At 31.4% G+C, this 22474-nt stretch overlaps 1 protein-coding gene across 1 annotated transcript in view; it reads left to right on the top strand.

Moving 5' to 3' along the window:
* Positions 1-22474, top strand: part of LOC115875431 (transient receptor potential cation channel subfamily A member 1-like) — a gene marked incomplete at both ends in the record, with an annotated part of 68146 nt that overhangs the window by 25504 nt on the left and 20168 nt on the right. Inside the window, 4 exon segments of the mRNA XM_030890887.1 lie at positions 6273-6340; positions 6413-6550; positions 6553-6638; positions 13802-13924. Coding sequence (XP_030746747.1) covers positions 6273-6340; positions 6413-6550; positions 6553-6638; positions 13802-13924 — 415 coding nt within the window.

Below are 22474 nucleotides of genomic sequence, written 5' to 3'. Positions count from 1 at the left end.
CTTCGAGGTCAGTGTGATTAATGACATACTTTAATCATTATATGTTAAAGTGAAATATATAATTAAAGTTTATGAAAATATTTTAAAACTTTTAAGAAACTGTCGTTTCCTTAAATTTAGCTTTTGAAAGGCATCATAACGTGAACTTTTCTGTATCTTCATACGAGGAATCTCCACTTGGAAACAATTTTAAGTTATTAAAGAGTCATTTGTCAAAAGTGATAAATCTGTTATCTCGTTCTCAATTTTCCGGATTTCTCTGGAACTCGTGTGACGTCTTCCGGCACGAGGTTGTGTTATAACAATTTATTTTCTTCTAGCTTTTATAATTTGTCTGAATTGCTTACTAGAGAGATATCTGAAAAATGTGAAGTTCTAAAATTTAGTGTTTTTTATATTTTGTAATAAAAAAAAAAAAAAAAAAAAATCATTATTTTTTAAATATTTTTATATTACGATGATAAACAAAAATAAAAATAGTAGAAATATTACTAACGCCTGAAATATTCTGAATCGAACCTTTTAAACTGATGTAAAATATCAAACAAAGTTTTTCACCACTAATCCATTACAGCAAAATATAAATATTTTTATATAAATAAATTTTAAAAATATTTAAAAGAATAAAATGTTGTGATATTAAAAAAAAGCAAATTCATAAATATACACAAAAAATAGGTATATGACATACTTAACAAAAGTTGAAGAATTTTGTAAAATCTATCAGAAAAATGTATAACATATACCGGGTGCGTGTCAAAAGTAGCTCACCCTTATAACTTTTTTATTTCTTCAGATAAAAAACGAGATTTGATATGTTAATATTTTACATAAATTAGGATTAATTGACGTATTCAATTGTTTTCGGTCACTTTCTGTTTCACCGGAAATGACTACAACTTTTTTTTATACGATAGAAAATGACACTCGAATAGAATGACATATTCTATGGCAACTTTTGACATTTTCGCTTAAAAATCGTATTTCAATTTTAAATCTAGACTGTCATGGTTGTGTCAAAACCCTAATTTTTAATCAAGATGCCTTGGAAAAATATATTTGATCGTCTATTGTTTTTCCTGTTTTCTCCTAGCCAAAGAGATGCCCAAATCGTATTTTTAATCATTTCTCAATTTTTCCAGATGGAATAAGTGTGGCTCATTACCATATTTGGAAAAAGTATTTTTTAAGAATAATTTGATACCACACACTTGGTATTTCGAGTCAAATTGTCGTTATGAACCAAATGTTACAATTTCAAATAAATCATATTAATAAAGTAAAAATATACCGATGGTGCTATTTAAAAATCAAAAGTTGTGGTCATTTCCGGTGAAACAGGGAGTGGCCAAAAACAATTTTATTACGTCAATCAATTCTAATTTATGTCATATACTAACATACCAAATCTCGTTTTTTATCTGAAATAATAAGTACCATTTAAAAAAAATAATTTTTGAATTTTAAATAGTCGAAATTTATAAATATATTTAGAACACCCTGTAGCATCTAACTCAAATATCTTGACATATATATCTTTCTTCATGTCTATAAAATTATACCAAATTTTAGCTAGAGTACTAAAATTGGGTTTTAAATTTCACTGATTCATCAGGAGCATCACTGACAATTTTGTATGACACTGAAATCTAACATTTCTTTAAACAAATTAAAATATTACAAAAACTATTCGTTTTAGTTATATAACATTATACAGGGTGAGTTTCCTACGATGTTCTCTATGGGTATCTCGGAAACTACTGAAGATAGAGTAAAATAAAATTACACTAAATCACCACAATACACCAAAACACTTTTACTTTTACACTGGACGCGCGTTTCGCTAACCATGTTAGCATAATCAGCAGATGATTATAATCATCTGCTGATATTATCTGCTGATCTGCTGATGATTATAATCATCTGCTGATGATGCTAACATGGTTAGCGAATCGCGCGTCCAGTGTAAAAGTAAAAGTGTTTTGGTGTATTGTGGTGATTTAGTGTAATTTTATTTTGCTGTGTAACACCAAAGGTTCCAACCCTCAACTGTAAATTGAAGATAGAGTGTCGGTTAAATAGGGAAAGAATTGCAGTTTTGTGGGGTCATAAATATGCGCCTTTCAGATTTTTGAAAAAGTTTATGGCTTACTAGATATGTCGAAAAAAACAAATTTCGGCTATTTTAAAAATTGTCCCTAATTCTATTATAAGCTATTTTAGACAAAAAGTTTTCAGATAAAAGTTGTAGATAATCACACCCTTAATGAGACTGTGTTCTCCGTTTCTTTCTAAAGCCTGTCATTTTTTACATATGACACAAACATATTTTTTTTAACATAAGCTTTTTAGTGATATAAGCTGTAATATCTTTTCTTCGAAAAATTACTGAGTTATAGCCAATCCTTATCATTTTTAAACAATTTCACTTAGTTAGCCATGGAAACAAGTTCAATCGCCGTTGCTCTCAGAAATGTGAAGCGGTCACATCCAAACTTTGTAAATTATAATAAACAAAAATTGCAAATATGAATTTTTCAAATGAAGAAAAGCGTTTAGATACTCGCGCATCAATAGAGTGGTTCCAACATGACTTTTATTATGACACACCCTCACCCCCCATAAAGAAAGAAATGTTAAAAATTATTTATGTCATAATCATACAAACGCAGGGATAGGAAGAGATGGACTAATTGCATGGGCCTCCTCGATCACCTGACCTATCCATTTTAGATTATTTTATGCGGTATAGTTTACAATAAGGTTTACAAAAGAACTTATGAATTAAGAGAGGCACTCGAGAAGTGGCGGTACGAGAAAAGTTTAATTAAGTCGACCGGTCCTTCTGTGAGAATAGGTAGTAATTCAGTTTTAAAAAGATGCAACTGAAAACAATGGCGGATTTTTTTAATATTTTCTAAAATAACTCAAAGTGTATGTAGTGATATAATTTTTTTAAGTTTTAGTTTGTGTAATGTAAATTGTAAAGAACCGTTTAGTAATATATTCTGACTTTTTATAAGTTATAAATCATAATGCAATCTAAGTGAAATTCGTCAAGAAAGATAAGAATTGGCTATAACTAAATTTAACTTTTCTAACATGTCTTGAAAACCGTTCTCTAAAAAACGTAACAGTCACCGGTCAACGTATCCTCAAAAACTTATGGTCAAGAAAAGTTAATCCTACACGCTTTTCTTCATTTGAAAAAATCATATTTGTAATTTTTGTTTATTTTAATTTACAAAGTTTGAATGTCACAGCTTCACATTTATGAGCGCAAAGACGATTAAACTGGTTTCCATGGCTAACTCAGTGAAATTGTTTAAAATGATAAGAATTGGCTATAACTCAGCAATTTTCGAAAAAAACTCATTATAGCTTATATCGCTGAAAAGCTTAAAAATGGCGCTTTTTCTGAAGTCATGGCCAACTATGGTTTCCGTTTAAAAAAACATATGTTTGTGTCATATGTCAAAAATGACAGGCTTTAGAAAAAAACGAAGGACACAGTCTCATTAAGGATGTGATTATTTACAACTTTTATCTGAAATCTTTTTGCCTAAAATAGCTTATAATGGAATTAGGGACAATTTTTAAAATAGCCGAAATATGTTTTTTTCGAAATATCTAGTAAGCCATGAACTTTTTCAAAAATCTGAAAGGCGCATATTTATGACCCCGTAAAACTGCAATTCTTTCCTTATTTAACCGACTCTCTATCTCCAGTAGTTTCCGAGATACCCATAGAGAACGTCCTAGGAAACTCACCCTGTATAATATAAAAAGTTATAAAATTTTACGCAGAATAGAAAAATAAAATAAAAAATAGGGTGTTGCTTTTAAAAAACATATAAAAAATCTATATCTATGTGGCGGATTCATCTCTCCAAAAAATCCTCTCTGGGTATTTCGCCACTGCAATAAAATCTACAAAATAAAATAGTTATTTTATGTAAACACGTCTGCGTTAATCCCAAACGGAAACTACTTGTCAGAAGTTAGGTTTAAAGATATACAAATCTGCCTAACGAACAAAAAAATGCTTAACGCTTCGGAAAGTTTATCTCTTTCCGTCGCGCGTCGTCGGAAGCAAAAAAAATATACAAAGTTATTAGTTTAAACCTTATTATTTATCTTTATTTTATTTTGTAGATATTCTTGCAGTGGCGAAATACCCATATAGGATTTTTTGTATAAAACATATGTTATATCCGCCACACTTTTGAAGCACCCTGTAAGCTCAGTAATAGTTTTAAAATGAGCATCTTAACCTTCCTATAACATTTCTATTTCACAGTTTTTTAATAATTCTCAAAACAAATGTAATAATGAACTTTATTTTATGGTTAACTCACCCTAAAGATGCGTCCATATTGCTCGTGATTCTGCTCGCGCTATTGCTTCCGATTGTGCCTGCGTTGCTTGCGCTTTTGTTTTTTTTTTGTTTTTTTTGTTTTTGCTGTAAACATCTACGCGATTTACAAACAGGCAGAATGTTTTTAATATTTTTTATCGCATGTTCGCAACTGATTTTGAAGGACTTATTAACTTAGTTGGCCCCGTATAGAAAGAAAAATACAACTTTTAGGAAGGGTATTCCGGTTAAAGAAAGAGTTAAGTAAATATTGGCCATAACATTAAGATTCCTTGCAACTAGAGACCCACATACCGGTTTGTGTTATTTATTCAAAGTTTCCAAGCAAATCATTTCAAAAATAATACCAAGCGTGTGCCAAATATGCGTCAATAAATTTCTCAAAGATCAGATTAAGATAAGTAGGCAATATAAATATAGAGTGATATTTTAATTAAAGGTATATTTAATATTATTAATCCAAGAATAAAACACAAATATTTGTAATTCTCAACAAAATAAAATAAGAAAAATCATGGTAGTATCATCATACTGCTTACTTTAGGGATTATCAGTGAGACGTATCCTATTCGGACAAGGGCTAGACGGCTAGTTCAAGTATATGTACGTCGTGCAAGCCAACGTGAAAACGACGTTGGGATGAAAATGGTACGTTGTAATTTTGTACGTCGACAGACTCGGATCCAACGACGTCGCTTTTAATAGGAAAGCGATGTCACCGGTCCGATCACCAGCACCCGACCTAAATTTGCACAAAGTCTGACGTCGCTTCAAGTCAGATTTAGTTCGAAGTCATATGTCATATGCTACTTAGGATGCTCGCATGGCTCCGAAGCGTCTCTTTGATGTACTTGTTTTGTTTGATGTACCGACTGTTTGGGAGAATAGGGGCATAAATATCGATGGTGAAAGGTTGACACATCTCAGATTCGCAGATGACATCGTCCTTGTCTCAGATAACATCGGAGATTCAAAGCAGATGCTCGAAGAAATAGTGCAGGCCTCATTAAAAGTCGGTCTCCGGATAAATACGAGTAAAACGCAAATAATGACAAACTTAATGCTGACACAGAACATCAGAATAGGTGACGCCGACATAAAAGAAACACATATATACAAATATCTCGGGCACGAAATACAAATCGGAAAGAACAACCAAACACACGAGATACAGCGCAGAATAGGTTTGGGTTGGGCTCCTTTTGGCAAACTGCGGGAGACCTTTAAAAGTGATATACCCATATGCTTGAAGAGGAAAGTTTATGAACAATGCGTCTTGCCGGTAATTACATACGGAACGGAAACTCTAACATTAACGAAAAAGTCAGCAGAAAATTTAAGAGTAGCCCAGAGAGCCATGGAGAGAGCCATGCTTGGAATAACTAAAAGAGACAAAATTCCTAATAACACTATCAGACAAAAAACCAAAATTAAAGACATAGTGGAACACGTAACTCGAATGAAATGGAGATGGGCAGGTCATGTGGCGAGAACATCTAAAGACAGGTGGACTAGAAGATTGTTAGAATGGCGACCTCGAGTAGATAAACGTAGCAGAGGCAGACCACCGACACGCTGGACCGATGATGTAAAGAGGATTGCTGGAAATTGGATGATGACGGCCCAAAATCGAGAGACATGGAGAAATATGGAGGAGGCCTACGTTCAGCAGTGGACAACGATGGCTACATGATGATGATGATGATGACCGACTGTTTGTCATGTTTTTCGTGTTTCACATGTTCGTTCGACCTGCTCGCGAGCAATGTTGACGCAGCTTAAGAAATATAATTCTTTATTTATATTTTACTTATGTAAAATTGCATTCAGTCCTGTTGAAAGTAACTAAAATTATAATATTTTCTTATTTTAATAGGATTTAATATTTATTTAGATCTGGTGCGAAGATTTCCACACAACAACACGATCTATCCACACCAGTACATCTAGCTTGCGCCCAAGGTATAACATAAATAACTATTCAGCACTTTTTACTAATCACTAAGCATATTCTTTTCTTTAATATCATTACAGGCGCTATAGAAATAGTGAAAATCATGTTCCAAATGCAACCAGAAGAAAAGCAGGCATGTTTGGCATCGTGTGATGTACAGAAGATGACACCGTTGCATTGTGCCGCCATGTTTGATCATCCCGAAATTGTTGAGTACCTGATAAGCGAGGAGCCGATTGTAACCCGATGGATAAGGAGAGGAGGTCGCCATTGTTGTTGGCGGCCTTGAGAGGAGGTTGGAAAACGGTAAGAAAATGTACAGGTTATCCAAAATTCGATCTTTATAATAGAGAATTTTTGTTACGTTTCGTCTGTCTCTTTCATCTTTGGGCTGGTCTCTTGCTGTTTTACTTAAATTTGAAGAGTTTCTAAGGTCCCAAATCCAGTCATCGCATTTATATGAAAAATTCGCGGTCCCCTGTCGAAAACTGCGCATCGAAAACAAAAAAGACAAAAATACCGATGAAAAGACCAGTCTCAATAAGTAGTTTTCAATAATAAAATTTGTGGATTATCGCGTATTTTTTAAAATATTAAATAAAAAAATTTGTACTATTTGACGTTGCGGATAAATTTTGACCACAGATGAACCACAGAACATGCTTATTTTGACATGTGATACGGACAAATTATGCGCAATTTCGGTAGTATTAGTTTTTAATGATTTTTGTTTTAATTGTTATGTAGTTTCATTTCCCTATTTAACCAAAACTCTACATTTATTATATACATTTATCACAAACAAATAAAGAAAATCAGTGAATATTAAGAAAACAAACAAAAATATATTAGTAAAAACCTTGTAAAAACCAACCAAATCAACCCCCCCAAATATCCAACCTAACCAACCAAAGCAACCACCAAAATAACCAATCTAACCAACGCCCAATAAATAACCACCCAACCAAAAACACTGAAACCAACGCAATCAAATCACGCTATAAATTGTTTTTTTGTTGATTCCGCATTATTCCGTAACTATCAATAAATACATTATTCCGCTCATAAAACACATTATTATTAACTTCTAAGTGTGTTGTTATGAAAATTTAGAAAATATAGACATATTTAGCATGGGCAGTTTTCGTCATGGTAACCAAAATTCGTAATAATGACTCTTTCCATAAAAAATGATGTGTTAGCCCAAATTACATTTACGAGTAAACCGTATACGGGTACTCGTATAGGAGTACGAGTTTTATTTACATTTAAATTTAGAATCGTATGCCATTAAATTGTGTAAATATGGCGCCTAGTAAAAGAAAGCGTGCTGCTATAGCCAGAATTCTAATGTTAATAACGGATTAATAATGAAAAAAAGAATAGAATGTTAACAGATTGTTAAAAAAGGCGAGTGTGGGTTAAAGCCTCTTTACAATCAAGAAGTGTTTTGGGAATTGAAGAAAAATTATTAACGGAGTTATTAACTCTATATTCTTTGCTTCTTATATCCCCTAAACACTTCATATTCTGGTAAAGATCTATAAATCCATCAATATCCTCCGGCGATAACTTATTTGCCGCCATTTTTTTCAATAAACAAAACCGGTACTCGTAATGAAATCGGATCTCACTCAGCTTTGAAACAAACACGTATACGATCTACGAGTTCCTATTTACATATGCGAAATGTATACGATTTTGCATATGTAAATGCAAATGTTCACTGAAACTCATGGCGTGTTACTTGGCTGGTCAACAACAGAGAGTTTTTATCAGAGATTCTCCTTCGACTTTATTGCCTGTAGATCGTGGTGTTCCTCAGGGCAGTATTCTTGGTCCACTTCTGTTCTCTATTTATACGGCAGATTTTAAAACGTATTTAAAAAATTTATCTTCACATCAGTATGCTGATGATTTTCAAGTCTACTGTTCCTTGAGTAAAGATTTCAAAGCCTCCGAAATCAAAATAAATGAAGATCTGAGAATAATTTACGACATTTCACACCATCATGGTCTTTTCTTAAACCCTAATAAGACTCAACTAATTTTTGTGGGTAAGAACTCGCCAGATGTTTCTCAAAAATTAAATATCGTACTTGACAATATCACCATTACACCTGCTAAAAACTGCAAAAATCTTGGGGTTTATTTTGGTTCTAAACTGAGATTTGAAAAGCATGTATCATGCTTTTCAAATCATGTATCATCAAATCATGTATCATCAAAAGCATGTATCAGATTTGAAAAGCATCTATTTTGCAGAAATCGTATTGTAAGTTAAAGACACTATATTTATATAAAGATTTTCTTAACAGAGATGTTAAATTGACCTTTGTGTAAAAAGCCTAATTCTTCCATTGGTCTTCTACTGCGACACTGTCTACTGGCCAGCTCTACTTAACAAGGACAAACAAAGCTTAACAAAACTTGTCAACTCTTGCTTAAGGTATTCATTTGGTACTCCTAAATTTGATCATGTTTCTCCTCTTTATAAAGAATCGGGCTGGTTAGGACTTGAACAGTATGCTTTTTATACATACGTGTATACTAGTTTATAAAATAGAAAAATTTCGAGAACCTCGTTATTTGTTCGACATACTTGTTAAGGCAGCTGACCTCCACGACCTTAATACCAGAAAACGCAGCAGTTATGTTGTGCCTAAACACCGGACAGCCTTGTTTGAAAAATCGTTTTCGTATTATGCTTCGAAATGCTACAATTCACTTCCTCCGTACATTAAAAGCTGTCCGTCCATGGCAGGTTTCAGGAAATCTCTTGTTGATTTCAATTTAACTTTATAAAAGTATTATTGAATTGTACCTTAAGCTCATGTATGGGTGTTTTATATGTCTTTTTTTTTTGTTCGTTTATATAATTTAGATTTATATTATATTAAAATTGTTATATTATTGTATTAGTATTGTATGTGTATTTTGTATTTTTTTAAGGTAGTTAGATTGAGTACCGTATGCTAGACCTCGCCACCTACATAAATGAAGTCAAATAATTATTATTATTTTTCGTTTACTCTTATACGACTTACTCGTAAATGTAATTTCGGCTTTAGAGAGGGACAATGGTTTATGATAGGAACTTTCCAGAAAATCATCAATTAATTTTAATGATTTTCTGGAAATCATTAAAAAAAGTATAAAGTGTGGCATATCATTGTACTCAGTAGACCAAGTTCTCTCAAAACCTGAAATAAAAAATGCAGGTCCATATTTAAAAAAATTAAGTTGGCCTCTGTATCTCACAAATTTATCAGCTAATTTGAAAATCTAAAAATACTATCAGATAGCCCTAATAAAGTGTCTATGAGAATGTGTCATTAGGTTATTGATTTTCTAAAAAGGCACGACAGGAAAAAATAAAATTGATTTCCAAAAAAATCCGTTTTTTTCCAAAAACTCAGCAATACTTTTATTATTTTAATAATTTTTTAAATTTTTAAAACTTTTTTGGTGGCATCTTGATGAACATCCCAAAGCGGGGGCAACTTCGCCCCAATTTAACCATGTTCGTATCTATTACGGTTACCGAGATACCAATGCTCGTATCTCGAATTTGTAGCATCCTGTATTCTATATTACCCTCCAACACGTGTATAGCAATAGACCAACATAAAATATCTAAAAAGTGTTTCGCAAAAATTTGAAATCATATTTCAGAGGTTATAAAGAAGTTTATCCAATTTTAAGATTGGCTCTCTTAAAGTTCCCTTGTTCTAAAATAAATACTTATTGCTTTTTTAATATCAAAACTTTTTAACCATTATTGTTTGTTCTATTATGATCTACCTACTTTCTGCAATTATTAAAGTAATTTTATAGCTAGATCATGGGCTACTAGAAAAACCTATTTTTAATATTTAAATACCATTTTTTTTCATTTTTGTTTACAAGCTATCTAAAATAAACATAACTTTGAACAGAATTTTCTGTATTAAATCGTCGAATTTTTAAAATACCATATAATTAAAAAGTTTTCAGGTCAAATGAGCTTAATCTTAAAGACGCGTTTTTTGATTCAGGTGAACTGATCAAGTCACAGGGATTCAACTGACTTGAATATTCAGTGTTTACATATATGATATCAAAAAAGTTTCTGTTAGTTGATTGAAAAGTGCGTAAGATTGTACTTCAAACTGCCAAAATTTTGGCAATGCAATTGAAAAACTAGATTTAAAAGAAGAATATAGGTCAACCTAATAATCATAAGTAGTTCTGCACTATAGAGCATCTAATAATTTAATACCTAATCTATAGTTAAAACATTCTATATATTACAAAAAAACTAAGGGTGGATACAAACCAATTTAATTTTTTGTTTGAAAAACTTGCATTTAGAATTAAAGAACGAGGCGCATTAATGCCTAACACTATTTTGGTACTCGGCCTTAATCACCACAATGCACCAAAACACTTTTACTTTTACACTGGACGCGCGTTTCGCTAACCATGTTAGCATCATCAGCAGATAATTATAAACTAAAGTACAATCTACAAGTTGAGCGTTTATATACTCGCCCAGTGGGCACCGAGTGGGCGTGGCAAAATCTAGCCAACCGAGTCAGAGCCAACTGAGCGTAACAGTTAGATTTCCGCCACTAAAGTAGTAGGAACAAAGAACTTAGAGGAATTGGACCGTTGTCTCTGTTCATACTATCTTTACATTTATTAATTCTGATGCTTTCATATGCATCTAATTGCCTGTAATTTGAGACTTGTTTAATTAATTTTAAATTATTAAGATCTATACAATGTTCTTTATCAACAATATGTTCGGCAACGCAAGATTTATCCGGTCTACTATATCTTATCTGAGCTAAATGTTCTTTAAATCTAGTTAATATTGATCTTCTAGTTTGCCCAACATATTTCTGATTGCAATCTTTACAAGAAATTTCATAACACCCGACCTTTCCAGTGGAGGTGTTTTTATCCTTTGGATTACCTAATAATTGTTGTAATTTATTATTAGCACTATACACAAGTTTATAATTGACATTCTTAATAAATCCTTTTAGACCACGGATAACTCTCTATCAAAATCAGGTATCGAAAAAATATTTAGACGTATCTTTCTCCACTTGAAAAAGTCGAATTTTCAGAAATAATTAACCTATACCTAAGTTTTCTAATTAATTTATCAACTAGTGAAGGAGAATATCCATTACACTCAGCTGCATTCCTAATATAATCTCTTTCTATTTCATATCTTTCATTGGAAAGTGGGAAACTATGTAATCTATGAACTAAGAAATTTAAACTAGCCATTTTATGTTCAACACTATGATGTGATTCATTAGGAATATATCTGCGTGTGGTCGTACTTTTCCTATAGATCAAATTCCAGGCAATTATTAGCATTTCTAATAACTAATACATCTAGAAATGGTAATCTGTCGTTGTTCTCAATTTCATGCGTAAATTTAATGGAAGGAAAACGATTATTTAATAACTTTTAATTTAATTTAACTTAGAAATAAAATTATCTATGGTGTCTGAATGTGTGTCAAAAACAGCAAAAATATCATCCACATACCTAAACCATACTCTTGGAAAATACTCAAACTGATTCTTAGCCTCCACTTCAAACCTGCTCATGAATAAATTAGCCAAAAATGGAGACAATGGATTACCCATTGCTGTACCTTCCCGCTGTTTAAAAAAGTTGTTATTAAATTGAAAACAATTTTGTTTCATACATAACGATGTAAGCTCAATATATTCAGTCACAGTTTTGTTGTCGAGACCATTTGCGTTCAGTAAGTAGCCTAAAGTATGTGGAATTGGAACACTTGGGAACAACGAAGATACATTAAAGGAGACCAAAATTTCACCTTCATGCAATGTTATATCTTTAATTTTGTTAATGAATTCAATATTATTTTTAACTGCGAAAGAAGGTTCATGATCAGGTAAATTTTCGAACTCCCTTGATAACCATTTTGCCAAATTATAAGTCGGAGAACCTACAGCCGAAACAATTGGGCGTATAGACTTTGTCCGGTTTATGAATTTTGGCAAAGCATACAATTTTGGTAATGATGGATTGGATACTTGCAATTTCCTCTTTAAAGAAAGATCAATAAGGGTGTTACATTCTTTTAGAGTTTTTAACGTCTGCTACCATCTTAGACACAAAGATTCTTTTTTCAAATTTATGTAGGGGGCCATTATCGATTAACTTGTTAACCTTATCGTAATAGTCTTTTTATCTAATATAACAACCTTATTTCCTTTATCAGCTTTTAGGTAGAAACAATCTTTGTTACGCAAACTCTGGACAATATTGTGCTCCTTGTTAGATTTTTAATGATTTACTTGAAACGATATTTTTTGATAACTGATTTCTACAAGCCTCTCTTGTAAATACTTTAGAAGCCTCGGGCAAGTGCTGAATAGCAGTTTCAACACCAACGACGATTTCCTCCAAAGCGCTACCAGAGTTGGGCAATACAAACGTTAAACCTTTGTTTAATAAACTGAGCTCTTGTTTATCAAATGTTGTTTTTAAAGCTTTTTAATTTTTTAAACTTACTATTCAAAATGGACATTTTCTTAACAAATTTTGAATTGATAACCACAAACATATTTCTCTGAAAGAGACACCAACATTCATACTCTACATTAGTTAGCTTATAAATAAGTTTTTTGTAAAGTCCATAGGCTTCAATTTCAAACCTACTTCGTTTACTATACAGAAATTTGATTTCTAAATCAAGCCATTTTTGTTTTGCAATTTTCTCTACCTTATCACTGACGTTACTTTTCGGAATATCAACTTTAATAAAACTAGGATAAACTGAATTGGCTTTGCATGATTTAAGAAACCAAATATCTGCTCCTAATAACCTAATCTTAGTACTAAAAAATACGATAAAGATTCAGTTCCGTTGTTTCGAATTCTGTGTGTGCTATATACTACACTCATATTTTTCATAAATATTAATAAGCTTCAAAGAATTTTTTTTTGACCATCTACTTGTCGACATTTAAACGACTTCCTGTGCGACCGTAGTCAACTGGGACATAAATCAACTCATCTGAATAACTGCACTGTAATTTTCAATAACAATTTATAAGTTATATACTAAGTACATCTTAGTACATATTGCATCTCAGCTACTACTCAGTAATACTTAGTGCATATATAAGTACTACTTATATACTATGTTTGTATCATCGAGCAAAGCACGCGTGATCATAAAAATTTTTAATAGTACTAGAGGTATTTGTATACTAAAGTATTTTACGCATCAAAATTAGCCATGACAGCGAGGGTCTTTGAGTTTGTTTTAAAGGTTTAAGCACCATTACATTTGCTTATCAATACAAGAATTAGGTCCAAAGAAACCCTAATAAAAAATTAGAAAGAAACTATTCAAATACGATATATTTTTTAAATAGTTGAAGGTGTGTTTGTATTATTAAATGGATTTATTTTTATTTTTAAACAGGTTCACACATTAATACGACTAGGAGCAGATATCAACATAAAAGACATCAACAAAAGGAATGTTCTCCATTTGGTAGTTATGAATGGAGGAAGATTAGAGCAATTTGCTGCTGAAGTGAGTAAGGTAAGTAGTTGATTAGATTAGTTGCTTATTATAACTTTATTTTAACAAGAAAATGATCTCAAAGAAATAAAAACCAAATAAATACTAGTCAAAATTTGAACTCTTTTAGTCTATGAAGCTTACTGACTGAGCAATAATTTTTCTAATTTTGATATGACAATATCTAACATCTTATAAGTTGTTTTAGTGTTCAGTAAAGCTTTAAAATTATAATAATTTCAAATATTATGACTCTAACACAAAAACTGGCCTCTCTGTTTATATTTCTCTGAAAAAAATATATTTCTTTATTTTTCCCCTTAATACAATGCTGTAAGACTAGTTAGAAGGTAACAGTACATCTTATTGATTTAATTAAGCAGTAGACTAGATTTTAGCGCTTGTAATATCAAGTAATGGCACAAAATCTTAGGTAACATGTAATTTTATAGAATAGAAAGAAAATATAGACAGTTTGAAACACGATATATTTCATAAACCTTTAGAGAAATGTAGCACGGAATTTTTTTTCTTAAATTGTATAAACGATTGTAGTAGGGTTGTCTCTAATTTTATCTTTTATGTTCTCAATTTTCACTACATTTTGTTTTGTAGTAATTTATTAGAGCAATACATAAATAATAAAAATAATACTAAAATAAAAAGAATACATAAATAATAAAAAAAAATGTCATAAAAGAAAAAAGTGCTTTTTAATTTTTTTTTTTGTTTTAACTAAAGAAATATTAAAAATTATATGATGAGTTTATACATTTTATTTACTGCGAGTATTTACGGTAAGTGTGATTCTAATGCACTGATTTAAATATAGTTTAAAAATGCAACTAGAATCACATATTTTAATAAGCACAATCTAATATATTGCTATAAGCACAATCTAATATATTGCATAGTAGGTTTCAAACGGCAATATTTAGTGGTGATAGATGATAGTAACTTTTATTATTTCTCAACAATTACAAATACAGGGAGCATGCACTAGAACAGTAGTTTTACAGTATTATAATATAATACAAGGTGGTTCGAACTGTATTCCGGAAACTTCGGTAAAAGAATTCATATAAATATATGTCCAAAAATGCTTAATTTTGGAGATACAGGGTTTAGAAGTTTCATTTTTATTTCGATTTTTTTCAAATAATTTCTGAAGTAACCATATATAGATGAAAATTGGTGTCTGAGAGTTTCTTCATATGAGAAATTTCAATTTGATGTCAATATGGGTTCTATTTGTAAGCGGGCGCCACCTACATGTGTTTTAACTGTTTTGAAGAGTAATAACTTTCGTCCGTACCGGTATAAAACTATTGAGTAAAAATATACATTTACAACATTTTTTTACGTAAAACGGTCTCTTAGTAAAAATTGCTACGAGTAACGGGTCTCGAGATATTTGGAATCGAACTTGTGAATATCTGTATTTATTGACATAAATTAAACATATGTTGACTAAATAGTTATTAGACTGAAACCATAAATTTGAAATGTTGTTGTGCCAAAAGTTCAACAGAAACTGTTTTATCATCATTTTTCCGCAGAAAAATTTTTGATTAATTTAAAAAATAAAAAATTTTACAAATTTATTATTTCAGTCAAATAACTGTCTACTGTGTTTTTGTACTCTCTACTATTTTTGCCAATAATGATATGTTTTGACTATTCTTATGATATTTTTTGTGACTGTTCACAGTCTTATATACATATATATAAACCTGTAATGCTCTGTTCACAGTCTTATATACTCTGTATAAAACGACTGACACAGTCGTTTTATACAGGTACGTCATATAAATATATACGGACGAAAGGTTATTAATCCTCTAAACAGTTAAAACACATTTAGGTGGCGTCCTCTACAAATAGGGAGTCTTATTGACATCAAAATCAAATTTTCCATATTAAAAAACTCCCAGACACCAATTTTCATTCATATATTGATGTTACTTCAGAAATTATTTGGAAAAAATCGAAATAAAAATGAAACTTCTACACCTACATTATACGAACATACATTTATTGACGTTACTTCAGAAATTATATGGAATAAATCGAATTAAAAATTCTACACTCTGTATCTCCGAAACTAAGCATTTAAGGACATACATTTATACGAACTTATTTACTTATTTTTATTCGCAGAATAATATGCTGCTTAAGTTTCCGGAATACAGTCTGGACCACCCCGTATAGTAAGTACAGTAATACTACAATAATACCTAATGTATTTCTTTGCGTTTTGTATCCTTTAGCGTTGAATAAACTGTATCTTTCAATGCGTTCCATTATACACACAACCGCAAAATCTAGGGATAGTTTTTCAAAATTGCCTCTAATAGCTCATTTTTGTTCGATTTCTTCTTTTTATAAACTTTTAGTGTTTTGTGGGATAAAATAAAGTAATTTTATACAAAATATTGTTTTATACTAATCCAAAACTAAACTTTTGAAAACAAAAAACATAAAAAATTATTAACTAATTAAGTAGCAAACACATTATTTATTGTGTCACAAATGTTTATTTAATAAGTTGTATGACCTCCTCTGTTATTCACAACTGTCATTCAACAATCGATGTCAGGCTGTGGTATGTTATTCCAGGCATTTTGTAGAGCTAAAAAAAGATTTCTTCTGTTGTCTCTTGGTATTCCCATATGTAAAACCCTTCGTTGCAACATATCCCACACATGCTCAATGGGATTTAAATCTGGAGATTGCGATGGCCACGGTAAAACATCGATATTGTTGTCGTCCAAGAAGTCCATTGCAATCCTAGCTGTATGAGGTCTGGCGTTGTCATGCATGTATAGGAAATTGGGACCCATAGCTGCCGCATATGGAATGACAAGAGGTCCAAGTATCTGATCAACATATGACCTACCCGTTAAAAAGTTCTCCAACAAAATGAGGTCAGTTATACCAACGATGCTTATTCCACCCCAGACCATTATTGTTCCTCCTCTGTAAGAGTGAACCTCCTGAACATTTTGAAGGCGAATCAAATTACCAGGCTCTCTCCAGACACGAACCCTTCTTGAATCAGGATGTATGCCAAACCGGGACTCCGTGAAAAGGACTGTAGCCCAATTTTCATTTTGCCAAATTAAAGGTTCCTGTGTCCACTGAAGTCGAGTACCTCGATTGCCCCAGGAAAGAGGTTGAACTCTCAAAGGGCGTCGACTGCGAAGGCCATTCTCATGTAAACGTCTACGCACAGTATCATCCGAAATGACAATGCCATGAACTTGTTGCACCATTATTTGTAGCTCAGGAGCCGTAATATTGGGATGTCTCCGAGCATTAAGTTGCAGAAATCGCTCTTGTACTGGGTTGGTACTACGCCCACGTCCCCTGTGCCTTTCTGCCACATCACCCTCTTCTCGATATCGTGAGCAAAGACGTGATATCACGCTTTCTGAAGTACCCATTTCTCTCGCAACATCAGTTTGTCTCATACCACCGTCCAAAAGACCAACCGCTCTAATAATTTCTTCTCCAGTTAAATGCCTACGCTGCATGGTTAACAATAATACACTGATGTTTCAAAAATAAAAGTAGAGGGATTAGCTTTCAAGTATACGTACACAAAATGTACCATAAATTTCACTTAAAAATATTTTATTTATGTTTTGCAAAAACGCAGCAAAATAGACGCACTTAGTAAAGGTAAACAAACTGAAATAGCGATAAGGTGTTCTTTTAACATTGAAAATGTTTCTGTTATCCTATATAAGGGAGCCCAAATCGAATTAAAATGCTACATTTGCCACACCATGACGTCATATATACAAGGGTATAGGAAATCTCGGCGCAGCGGCGGCAGTCGGCCAGCGCGCGCAAAAACCATTACATCGCTAATTGCTTATTGATATATCTTTATTAGTTTAAAAGCAAAAAATATGGGGTTTGCTTTGATACCTTGTCAAGACATAAGCGAAACTTTTAAATTGTTTCTTTTTTTTTAATTTAGGCCTTCGTTTTTCGTTAAATGAAAGTTATATTAAAAAATCTATTTTTAAACCAAATTTTCGCATGATTGAAATGATTATTCATGTTTAAAGTTTTTTTGGTCATAAGCACTAATGGAAATAAAAGTTTTTTCGTAAATGAATATAAAAAATTACTCCCCTACGAAGACTTTATTGTGTACTGGATCAAAAAATAGTATTATTTGTTTTCTATATACGGTGGTATTAATATATCGATTTTGATGATAGTGCCCTTTTACCCGGTCTAATTTTGTACTACTTTCGAATAAGGGTCCCCATATCATGTACTGTACTTCCATCCCTGAAAATTCAGCTTATGACACCGAAGTGAGAGGTAACGTCAAAATAAGCTTTAATCTACCCTACATCATAGGTAGGTGTAGGTACTCTAGGTATATTCTACCTAGACAGTAGCTGAACTAGCTGACAGTAGTAATTAATTTGTTATCCGATAAGTAGTTGTCATTATATAAGTTTAATCATCTTATACCTCCTATAACGGTAGGTTTTGGATTTTTCCTAATTGGTTTGTTAAACAAAAATATACTGGGCATATAAATGTCTGTTACAGGTTAATTCGTTAAAGAAATATGTTACACACATTATTTTAATAATAATAGTATAATACTAATGGCTATATTATGTTATAACACATACATATGTATTGAATGTACTTATTTTAACCAATGCATTGTTTTGTTTTTTTAATCTCACAAATAAGAAATGTTTTATAGTTTTTATTATAAAAAAACAGTGATTATACAATTTATTTACACCCCTTACACTGTTTTCTGTAAGGGGTGTAACCAGGAGTATATTTCGTAACCTCTTACGATATAAGAGGGCCACAAAGTGTTTTATTACTTAATGCTTAAAATTTAATAATATATTTGTACATAAAATAAAATAGACTAGAAAGTCAATTAATTAATATTGACGTAATTACTAAATAAGTATTTTAGTGTATTTTTAGTCACCTAATTATAAAGGAGAGATATCCAACCATTGCATTATTTTACTCACAAATAAATGTTTTATGGTTTTTATTAACAACGATTAATTTATTATACACCCCTTAACCCAAACACTCCAAGGAGGATATTTCGTGACCCCATATTTAAAGTGGACAAGCTTTATTAGTCAATGTTTTAATTACCCAGCGTCTTTAATAAAAATCTAATGTAATTTTTCATAGAAATGATCTGACATAAAAAGCAAATTTTATCAAAAAACTTTTTGATGATCTACAAGGAGTAAACCGCTGACAAATGTCTGTATACTAATGCCAAAGTAATGCCAAAAATACAAATTAAATTCCAAAATTTCTCATATAATGCCCCACTAATACAAAGCTGATTCCAATATAATACCACTAATACTACGAATAATATGTAACACATTTGTTTCACGCATTAACCTGTAACAATACTGGTAGGTACGTGCACAGATTTTTCCTAGGTAACTTAAAAGTCGTTAAAAAGTCTAATTATATTTAAAGAAGATATAATTCCAACAAATTACATTATAAGGCCAATAATGCACAAGTAATACCATTAAAATTTTAGCGTTTTTAACTTGTGTAACATATTTCTTTAACGAATTAACCTGTAACAATAGTGGTAACTTATTAAGTCGTTAAACAGGCCTATAAAAGCTATAACAACATAGGTAACTAATATTTATAATTTAATTCGAGTTTTAATCTCAAATAATAAATGTTTTTACTGGTGTATTTCTGAAGTGTTCATTATTAAAAGTAGATATTCTTCAAGTTATGTGAAGTAATAAGTAATGTTTCCGGTGAGACCGCGTATATGTCACCGGATTCTGGTTAGTATAAAGACTTTTTTCTATAGAAAGAGTTTTTCTATATTTTCCTTTCAAAAATAAGACTAATTTCTTCTTGTTCTTTTTAATATTACAGTGTTTCTTTTTTCCTAAAATGTTATACTTTATTTTCGCTTAAAATTAAAAAATCACCAAATGGAGGAAAATATACGTTATTGAATAAGCTTGTTTACCAAATCACTTTACCATAACAAAAAGTAAAAAACATGTCATGGCGGAAGATATTGAGGTGGCATTTCACACATTTATCTATTAAAATCGATATTAAAATAATAAACTTGCGTAACATGTTATACACGAGATAGAAAGTTTCAGAATCGATTAATTACGCAACACGCTACGCAGTCAACTTATTCCTATGCGCGGATGAGCGTCTTCAAGACTCTTCCTCGGCCAGGGTCACGACGCCGCCGAAGAGGAATCGGCCTACGTTTGGCTAAACAGGCTGGACACGGTGGAGTACGATATTGGCGAGTCTGAATATTTATAAAAATTTGCCAAGTAAAATATGTTGGAAAATAATTAATCCATACATATAAAAGCTCAAAGGGTTTTTTGTTGCATCCATCTCGCCTGGAAACCGCTTTACCAATCTTGATGATTCTTTTTTTAAATAAAAGGTATATATGTATAGATTTGTTATGAAGTATTTTTATAGTGCTTAATGGCTATTTCTTTGTGTAAAACGACTAAATACTAAAACATATCTGAAAAACACCTACACAATACCTCCAGAAATAAATTATTTGTCATTGTCAGTGGTGTGTCAGTTAGATTATATATTACGTTTTTAGATATTTTTAGAGTGAGTTCATGCCGCTAGCTTTACATACATAAATATTAGCACAAGGGTTCGTTTAAACGACATTAGTGAATTAGCTACACAAAGCGATTTTAGGAAATTCATCCCTCTTAGAGAGTAAAATTATCTCGGAACAGTTTGTTGTATGAAAATTCCTACTATTTGGTCTGAAGAAAGAATGAAATCCTACAAAAAACAATTAGAAGAAATTTTTGAAATTCATCAACCAAATGGGTAAAGTTAGTAAAAATTTATATAAAACTTGGTGACCTCTGGATTATACACATAAAAATGGGCACAAAGGTAAAGCGGATTTATGAAATTGATACCCTTAGGGAGTAGAATAGTGAATGAAAGTTTGCTGTACGAAAATGCAATATTATTTCATTATAAACCAGACAGTATAAAATTTTATACAAGGGTTTATTTAGTGACATCATAACGAAATATATCTTCCTCAATTATCCTTCAAAGAATAAAAAATAACCTATAAAGAGTATTAGTGCTCTTAATAAATAAAAAAAGATGAAAAATAAAAAACATCTTTGCTCACTAGTCTCTATAAAGAAGTAAAAAATCATTTAAATCAATGCATGAACGATTCGAGGTGTAACGCGAACGTAGTCGCGAGAAAAAGCTAGTAATTTGTTAAATTATTTTATTTAACTCATTAATTTTCATTGAAAACAAAATTGAAAAGGAATTTTTGTAATTCGCCACTATATTAGTTAAAAACTAAGAAACTCATATCAAATTTAAGTTTTGCGATTTTGACTTATACTTTTTACAAAATCTGAACACATTTTAAAAGAAAAAAAGTTTTTGATAATATTTGTGTAGATTGACTACAAGTTGTATAACATAAATTTCTACGACCGGTCTACCTAGTGGTCTGCAGCATCGCCTTGTGGTGCAAACGTGGGCCTGTTAATCTGTGACGTGACGCACAACAGCCAAGAAAAACAGAAGCGTAGCTAAGAATCTTTGCTCACTAGTCTCTATAAAGAAGTAAAAAATCATTTAAATCAATGCATGAACGATTCGAGGTGTAACGCGAACGTAGTCAAAACAGAAGCGTAGCTAAGCATCTTTGCTCACTAGTCTCTATAAAGAAGTAAAAAATCATTTAAATCAATGCATGAACGATTCGAGGTGTAACGCGAACGTAGTCGCGAGAAAAAGCTAGTAATTTGTTAAATTATTTTATTTAACTCATTAATTTTCATTGAAAAGGAGTTTTTGTAATTCGCCACTATATTAGTTAAAAACTAAGAAACTCATATCAAATTTAAGTTTTGCGATTTTGACTTATCTTTTTACAAAATCTGAACACATTTTTAAAAGAAAAAAAGTTTTTGATAATATTTGTGTAGATTGACTACAAGTTGTATAACATAAATTTCTACGACCGGTCTACCTAGTGGTCTGCAGCACGCCTTGTGGTGCAAACGTGGGCCTGTTAATCTGTGACGTGACGCACAACAGCCAAGAAAAACAGAAGCGTAGCTAAGAATTTAGTAATTAAAAAAAAATGTCTTTAGATACAGTAGTAGTAATAAAAGGTTTGTGTTTAAATGGGTTTGCCTTTAACAGTTAAAAAAATTATATCGTAAAGTGTAACTTTCCGTAAGAATTCTTTTTTGTTTGCTTGTTTGTTTTACGGATAGGTGCGATCGCATAATTATTATTGATAATGTTTTATTTAATTTTAACATTACTACTTTTCAGTGAATCTTTAAATCTGTTTTTTTTTTTGTTAAGTTCATTATTTAAACATATGTATGTAATATACTCATATTAACACTAATCATATTTTTTACGTTTTTATTCATCATTTCAATGCCCCCTCCCCCCAGTGGTTGCATCTTTGTAAAGGACTGTGAATTTTTTGTATTTGAAAGAATTCATGGATTT

The sequence above is a fragment of the Sitophilus oryzae genome, unplaced genomic scaffold (genome assembly GCF_002938485.1).
Source record: "Sitophilus oryzae breed Bouriz unplaced genomic scaffold, Soryzae_2.0 scaffold_1386_pilon_pilon, whole genome shotgun sequence".
In the NCBI taxonomy this organism is placed as follows: domain Eukaryota; kingdom Metazoa; phylum Arthropoda; class Insecta; order Coleoptera; family Curculionidae; genus Sitophilus; species Sitophilus oryzae.
This window is presented reverse-complemented; position numbering and strand designations above follow the sequence as displayed.